The sequence below is a fragment of the Eutrema salsugineum genome, unplaced genomic scaffold (genome assembly GCF_000478725.1).
Source record: "Eutrema salsugineum unplaced genomic scaffold, Eutsalg1_0 scaffold_7, whole genome shotgun sequence".
In the NCBI taxonomy this organism is placed as follows: domain Eukaryota; kingdom Viridiplantae; phylum Streptophyta; class Magnoliopsida; order Brassicales; family Brassicaceae; genus Eutrema; species Eutrema salsugineum.
Window position 1 is genome coordinate 10,383,257 of NW_006256486.1, and position 7,852 is coordinate 10,391,108.

A 7,852-nucleotide genomic window follows, 5' to 3' on the forward strand; every position below is an offset into this window, starting at 1 on the left:
CGCCCTCAAATTTTGACGCCTTGGAATCAAAGTTCTTCCCATGAGGGAAAACTGATTTGCTCTCGCTGCTGCTACACAAATTTCAGTTGGAAGTGCCTCTGGTTCATCGTTGACACCAAGGTTGATATCTTGAATTGCACTGCGTAAATTTTCAGCCATAGTAAGGGAAGGAGGAAAAATCTATTGAAAATGAGAATAAAAAGGAGTTTCGAGAGATGTTGATGAATCTGTTGTATTGAGTCCCAATATTTATAGAATAAGGGAAAGTTGCAGTTGTGCAACACAGATTCATCATAGTGATTCACGATGTCTACTATGGAGATGGCCGACGTCGTGAAGAAACCGCTGTTCCACGACATCGGAGAAAATGGAAACTGTTCTCACAAAGAGAAACCGACAAATCGCAAAAAAAATCGCCTTTCTCTCTTTCATCTCCTCTAGGTCTGTTGTCCTCTCATTGTCGCAAGTTTTAGTCTCCGACCATAGTTATAATAAGATTAATTAATATTTATTTTTAATCAAATAAAAAATGATTTTGAGTATTGAAAACTGAAAAGGAAACAGATTAAAAAAAACCAATTAATCGAAACATGTCACAGGCCATGGGTCGTTGATCCTTTAACCAACCAACCCCATAAGCACTCTATAGCTACCAAAACCACCATGAATCTTTCTTCTTCTTTTTCTTCTTCCTCGTCCTCGTCGCGGGTTTCACTCCGGTTCCTGATTCTCTCTCATCGCCGTCCCTAATTTCTACCTTCCTCGTCGCTTTCCGGGAGATGAAAGCGTTCGTCTCCGCTCTTCACACCGGAGAAGCTTATAGCCTGATAGGTATTAATTAGGGTTTTCGTTTACCGGCGAATTAGCCCGCACGGATTTTGGAGCTTTTGCTGTTATGGCGGAAGAGAATCGCAAGGATCGAGGCGTTTCGTCTGAAGTCACGATTCCTTCTGGTTTGAACCGGATCCGGACTCGGTTAGCTCCATCATGTCCGAGACCTGATGATTCCGCCGATTCCGTTCCCAAGCCTCCGTTTAACCGTAAGCAGAAAAGTATTACTTCTCGTGGACATGGCAAAACCACTGGCTCTTCGAAGCAAGGTTTTGATTTCTCTTTTTTTCGTTTTTTCCCCGATAAGAATCATTGTATTTGCATACGGTGTGATTCTATAACTATTAATTTTAAAAGGTTCTTATTTCCATACCATCATAGTTTTTTTTTTTGAACTCTTCTTCAGAGAAACAAATTGAGATATTTGCTTGGATTTTAGACAATTCAAGGAAAAACCAGAAATGCTTTAAATATATACATATCGTTTCTTGGTGGTGATCACTCGACTCTATGTTTCAGAGCATAAAGGAAAAAAGTTTTCGAGGTGGCTTGCTTCATATAAACCCAAGCACTCCTCTGGGAATCCTCCAAAAGATGGTTGCTCGAGTCTTGAGGTAAAAAAATGTCTGTTTTTGTTTTTTTGTTTTTTGCTTCGGATGGGGTAGCGTTGGATTTGGAATTTAACTGACTTGTTTTTGGTGACAGGATGTAAACTTGAAAGTCAAGAACTCTCGTAAAGACGAGGAGAGGATGGTCAAGGTGTCTGAAACTAACCTTTCCTCTTGCAAGGTCTCAATGGGTATCAAGAGCTTTTCACATGAATTAGGGCCAAGGGGTGGTGTTCAAGCTTCTCACCCTCGTCCGCACAGCTACAACGATCTGAAGGTACTGCTTGTTACGGAGTAGCGTTATATTTTGATGGTTTGGTTTAGTCATAAACTATAATTGATAAAACTTCTTAGGGTTGAGTTTTGTTTTCTAAAATTTTAGAGAATTAGAGTAAAATCTGTGTGCCATATAGCTAGTGTAAGGACTCGTTTTTTTGGTCTTGTTATGTTAATTGGTTTTCCTTTTTTTTTTCAAATGCAATGATATCCAGGAGCTTCTGGGCTCACTTCACTCAAGATTTGATGTTGCTAAGGAGATTGTGGATAAGAAGCTGAATGAGTTTGTCATAGATGTGGAAGAGGCTATAAAGAAAATGGATCCATCATTTCCTGAAGATCGAGAAATGGCAAAGGAGTTACTTAGGTTGGCTCAAGCCTGTGTGGAGATGACATCTGCTCAACTCCGAGCTACTTGTGAGTCTATTGTCCAAGACTTAACTAGCAAAAGGAAACTGTGTCAAGCAGGAGTTGTGAAGTGGTTGTTTTCTCAGTTGCTATTTATATTGACTCATTGTACAAGAGTTGTGATGTTTCAGAGAGAGAATGAACCAATTGATGAGAGCTCCTTCCGAAAATTTAAGGAATGTTTAGAAAGCATCCCTGCTCTGGAAACAAATTGGGTTTCCACTTCCAGAGTTGATGATTCTGCTTCTGCTTATTCTAAATATCAACGGAATGAAGCTGGGAAAAAGTTCAAGAGACGGGACAAAGAATCTTTAGAGCCAGAAAAAAGTTTCGGTTTTGGGATTGTAGACGATCATAGCAATAATGCTGCCAGAGAAGGTTATGCAGCTCCTAAACAGGAATTTCCATCGCAGAAACCCCATTGTGATAGTAAAGTGGTAGAACAAAGATTTTACTTAAGTGATGAATATCAAGATAAGATGTCTAATGAGTCTGGTAAAGACTTAGGTGGATCTGACTCTGTAATCTGCAGAATATGCGAGGAAGAAGTTTCGCTCTCCCATCTGGAACCACACTCTTACATATGTGCATATGCAGATAAATGTGAAATAAATTGTTTGGATGTTGATGAACGCCTTTTGAAACTTGAAGAGATACTGGAACAGATAATTGATTCACGAAGTTTAAATTCCTTTACTCAAGCTGGTGGCCTGGAAAACCCAGTTTTACAGAAATCTGGAGTTGCATCTGAAGGTTGTTCTCCCAAGGTGAATGAATGGCGGAATAAAGGTGTAGAAGGAATGTTTGAGGATCTGCATGAGATGGATACTGCTTTCATAGACGAGTCTTACACATATCCTATTAACCTGAAGAGCCATGTAGGGGCCAAATTTTGCCATCATGGCACTTCATCATCAACTGGTAGCATTACGTCAGTATCTTCAACAAATACTCCCAGAACAAGTCACTTTGACTCCTATTGGCTAGAGCGGCATAGTCCAGAGCAAGAGGATCTTCAACTGGTTAGTTGTCTGTTTCCACTATATTCTCTTTTTAGGCAGATTAAGTATTGATTCGGTGTTATATGTTGCTGCACTATAGTTTGATACTGTGCCTTGCAGTATCCTTATATATTTATTTAGGTCATATCCTGATGAGTTTTGTGAAGATAAATCGCTTCAAACCAATCATGCGGTGTTGCTAGAATCTTAAAATACTTAATGTCTTTAATCAACAAAACTTTAGTCGCTCACAATTTTGTTAGTATTACTGATGCCATTACAGGTTGATAATTTTCTTCTTCTCTGTTATAACCTCTCTAGGTTTTAGCTAATCAATAGCTTCAACTCCTTTTGATTCATGTTTTGGTTACTTGTCCATGGCCTCCAAATCAGATAGATAGCATTTGTGTTTACCTATTCCTTTTTGTATGCATAATCTAGTCCTGCTTATATATTTCTTCCATCTTGCAGATGATGGACCTTTCTGATATTGCCCGCTGTGGAGCAAGCACAGATCTGTCGAAGGAGGGGTCCTGTGATAATCTGCTTGCCTGCATGCAAGACATACAGGCTGTCTTGAAGCAGAGCAAGCTCAAAGCACTTGTTATAGATACTTTTGGAGGGAGGATCGAGAAACTTCTCTGGTAAATTCACCATATTATAAAATACTAACTACTGCGCTCATCTTTTAAATAATATTAACTCTGATCTTATCTGCAGCGAGAAATATATATACGCGTGTGATTTGGTTTCTGATAAAAGTTCAACGGGCATTGTAAAAGAGAATGGAACTGTCTTGGAGAATGCATCGCAAGGTTCTTCAATGGCTACTCCGCACTCGGTGCAGAAAGATAGGACAAGCATCGATGACTTTGAGATCATCAAACCAATAAGCAGAGGTGCCTTTGGTAAAGTCTTTCTTGCACGCAAAAGAACAACTGGGGACTTTTTTGCAATAAAGGTAGATGCAATTTACTTTCGCTTTGTCGCAGAAATAGTGTGTTTATTTTGCCTTCTGTAGCTCTAATATGCGCAGTGCTGTGAATCATATATTTCAGTGAAAAGATTAAAATGAAAATACTAGTTAAGAAACGGTTGTGATAACCTCTATGGCTGTAAACTAATTAAGAATATATAACACATGTTCACAGAAAAGTTGATACTAATGTGGCTTTGCAAGACTTAGTTAACAAAAACTGTCTCAGGGAATTAATTGAAGTTCAACTTTCTTGTTTCATTTATACATTAATATATACTTCTTTATATTGGTGGATGTATGTTCAATTCATGTATGATTCTGTAAATCTTGTTTCTAGTCAATTAGTAGCTTTTCAGTCCAGTTTTAGACCGCCTTGTCGTTAGTGCCATATTGTTCAAATAACCCAGATGGGCCACACTCTTAGGAATTAGGATTGAATTCTTAGTTATAAATTTCCATTTGAAAACCTCATATGAGTGGATCAGGCTAGTAATTTTGGCTCCCTATGTTTTCTTAATTGCTTTATTGTTATTCGTTAAATTATTGGGAGTCAGCTTCTCCATGTGCTAATCTTATTTACCTCATATACAGGTACTCAAGAAGTTGGATATGATAAGGAAAAACGATATCGAGCGGATACTAGAAGAGCGAAATATACTAATAACTGTCAGATACCCTTTTGTGGTAAACGTTTCACTTCTTTGCTATTGTTCAACCATAATATTCTTTTCAAAGGCTGAACTCCTGATCTTATTAATGCAGGTTCGATTTTTTTATTCATTCACCTGCAGTGATAACCTCTACTTGGTAATGGAATATCTTAATGGCGGTGATCTATACTCTTTGCTCCAGAAAGTTAGCTGTCTTGATGAGGACATTGCTCGTATATACATTGCAGAACTGGTTAGTTGAAGGCTTCATATTCATGGAATACCTAGGTTTGGTGGATTCTTTAAGGAACAATTATCAATTATTTCAGGTTCTTGCATTGGAGTACCTCCATTCCTTGAAAATTGTGCACCGTGATCTAAAGCCTGATAACCTGTTAATCGCCCATAATGGTCACATCAAGGTCTGTTATTTAAGCTTTCACGTACCTAATATTTTTATGCAGTAGTTAGTCAAATGTTTTTTCCTCGATGCATCCAAATAATTGATAAAAAGGGGATTCAATACACCAATGTTCAAGCACAGATTGTAGACTCACTCTTATGCACAAATAGGAAAAGAACCATATGCTAATATTGTTCTGCTGTTCAACCATCAAACTTATTATTATATTTTTTCATCAGCTGACAGATTTTGGGCTGTCAAAGATTGGTCTTATAAACAACACAATTGATTTATCTGGCCCTGAGTCAGATGCATCTCCAAGAACAAGCTCTCAACATTTTCAAAAGAACGAAGAAGAAGAAAGAATTCGGCATTCAGCTGTTGGGACACCTGACTACTTGGCCCCGGAGATTCTTCTTGGAACTGAACACGGTTTGGATACAACCTTAAACATAGGTTTTTCTAAAGCACGAGGAAATTATATTTGTCTTTTGGTGTTGCTTGCAGGTTATGCTGCAGATTGGTGGTCTGTGGGAATCATCTTGTTTGAACTGATAACTGGAATTCCACCTTTTACAGCAGCCCGCCCAGAGGTACCTACAAATGTCGATTTACTGCTGTGGTTTTTTCCTGACTAGAATCTAGTTCTAGATCTGCCAGAAAGTTTTGAAGTCATAAAAGCTTAGTGGTATCAATAATCATATGTTTTGATAATTGTAGTCCGATGTTAAAACATTTAAATCTTATTTATTTTGGTATATATGTGATTTTTCTCATTGTTGGAACTTGATTGCTTCACTTCCCTTTCCAATGACACTGAAAATTCCATATGTATCTATCTGGTTAAACCATAGTAGCTATATATTGCCTTCTGAGCAAAAAATTCTTGGAAATATTCATTTGTGATCAGTTATACACTTATACTGAGATGAGTTCTAAACACATATCCCGTTTTCAATGGGTGTAGAATTATTGCAGGCTCACCTTCTTAATTGTGCTGTACAGATAATATTTGACAACATCCTCAACGGAAAAATGCCCTGGCCAAAAGTGCCTGGTGAAATGTCATATGAAGCTCAGGATTTGATTAACAGGTCTGTTTTGAGGACTCTCTACGTATCGTAGTTTTCGTGTTAAGGAGATGTTAGGCTTTATGCTGGTCTGTGTTAAGGAGATGATACATTGGGAAACTTAGTTAGACATAAGTATTATAGTCATCTTATATATAATCACTCTATAAGTTTGAGGTTTTACTAGTTTCTCCCATTTGCATATAAATTCATTTTCTTTCCTTACTAGGTTTCTTGTCCATGAGCCGGAAAAGCGTCTGGGGGCTAATGGTGCTGCAGAGGTTCTATTAGTTGTCCCTTTACTTTTTATTAGAGACGCAGAAGGACACTGTTGTTGTTGTGGTCATTACTAAAATTCTCAATTACAGGTAAAGTCACATCCCTTCTTTCAAGGAGTTGACTGGGAGAATCTTGCTTTGCAAAAGGTAAGAACTCGACTTGGCATCTCTGTTTGCACTCAAGAACATATCAACTTATACAAATAAATAAATGTTTAAGTCGCTGAATCGAATCAGCACAAATAAATTCTAGATGTGTTTCCTTTTTGGCAGGCTGCTTTTGTACCACAGCCTGAGAGTATAGATGACACAAGCTATTTCGTATCACGGTTCAGTGAAAAGAGTTGCAGCGATAGTGAAACTGATAACAACAGTGGGTCATGTTCAAATTCAGGAGACGAGGTAAACATCTCGAAACTCACATCCTGTTCTCTCTAGGTACTTACTTGCAATCATCGGATTTTAAGCAAATCCTGGTTGTGTTTTTTATAGTTGGATGAATGCACCAACTTGGCCAAGTTTGATTCTCCACCTTATTATCTCTCGCTCATTAACTTTTCTTTCAAGGTAAAAACGCCACTTCCACTGTTTCTTGTTAATAGTTTACACAAAGGCAGCTAAAACAGAATATTATGATGCAGAATTTGTCACAATTGGCTTCAATCAATCATGATGTGCTATTGCAAAAGGATCCAGCCAAAGGAGGAGAAGGAGGCTCACCTTTTAATAGCCATGGAACGTAGAGCTTTGTTACAACCGTCAAAGCTGGCCTTAAGTCCGCGGTCTGGTCTGGTTTACGCCTGCTTTGACCGTTGTAGCTGCTGCTGCTGCGATTACTCTCTCCATTTATTCCTATGCTGAAATTGTTACCTTAAGGTTTTGGGTGACCTTTTTATGCAGTTTTGTCATAAAATTATTTGGAATGATTTCAAATACAAATCCCAAAACTAACCGTGTGGCGACAACATACACACACACAGCATATCTATTAGATACACATTTGTATTAGCTTTGTATATATATGAGGCTATGAAAATAAGAGAGGTCATTGCTTACTTACATAATTATGGGCATCCCACTTCCGTAACTCTTCTTTAGGCTTTACTTAGAAAACAAGACCAAGCTCGGGTCAACACCACCGAGGTCACAGTCAACGAAAAAAACCTCTTTGAGAATTTAGAACAAAAAAGGAATTAAACTAATGAAAAAAAACGTGTTAAATTGCATACTCGTTAAACCAAATCGATCGGTTTTCAATTTGTAGAGTTAATTTGCATAGTTCAACCTTCTTTGAAATGAGATCCAGTCTTTTGATTTTTGATTGTTATAGGTATGTCATAACAGATCT

General features: G+C 37.9%; 1 protein-coding gene across 1 annotated transcript; it reads left to right on the forward strand.

The window, feature by feature from the left end:
• Positions 1–612: 612 nt before the first annotated feature.
• LOC18010828 (probable serine/threonine protein kinase IRE4) lies at positions 613–7,512 on the forward strand. Its single transcript, XM_006393605.2, has 17 exons — positions 613–1,100; positions 1,351–1,445; positions 1,537–1,716; positions 1,931–3,145; positions 3,596–3,768; positions 3,845–4,085; positions 4,695–4,787; positions 4,866–5,006; positions 5,083–5,175; positions 5,396–5,588; positions 5,664–5,749; positions 6,162–6,250; positions 6,456–6,507; positions 6,595–6,651; positions 6,778–6,906; positions 6,997–7,071; positions 7,146–7,512. The coding sequence occupies exons 1-17, from the start codon at positions 896–898 to the stop codon at positions 7,245–7,247; spliced, it is 3,219 nt and encodes a 1,072-aa protein (XP_006393667.1). The 5' UTR covers positions 613–895; the 3' UTR covers positions 7,248–7,512.
• Positions 7,513–7,852: the final 340 nt, after the last annotated feature.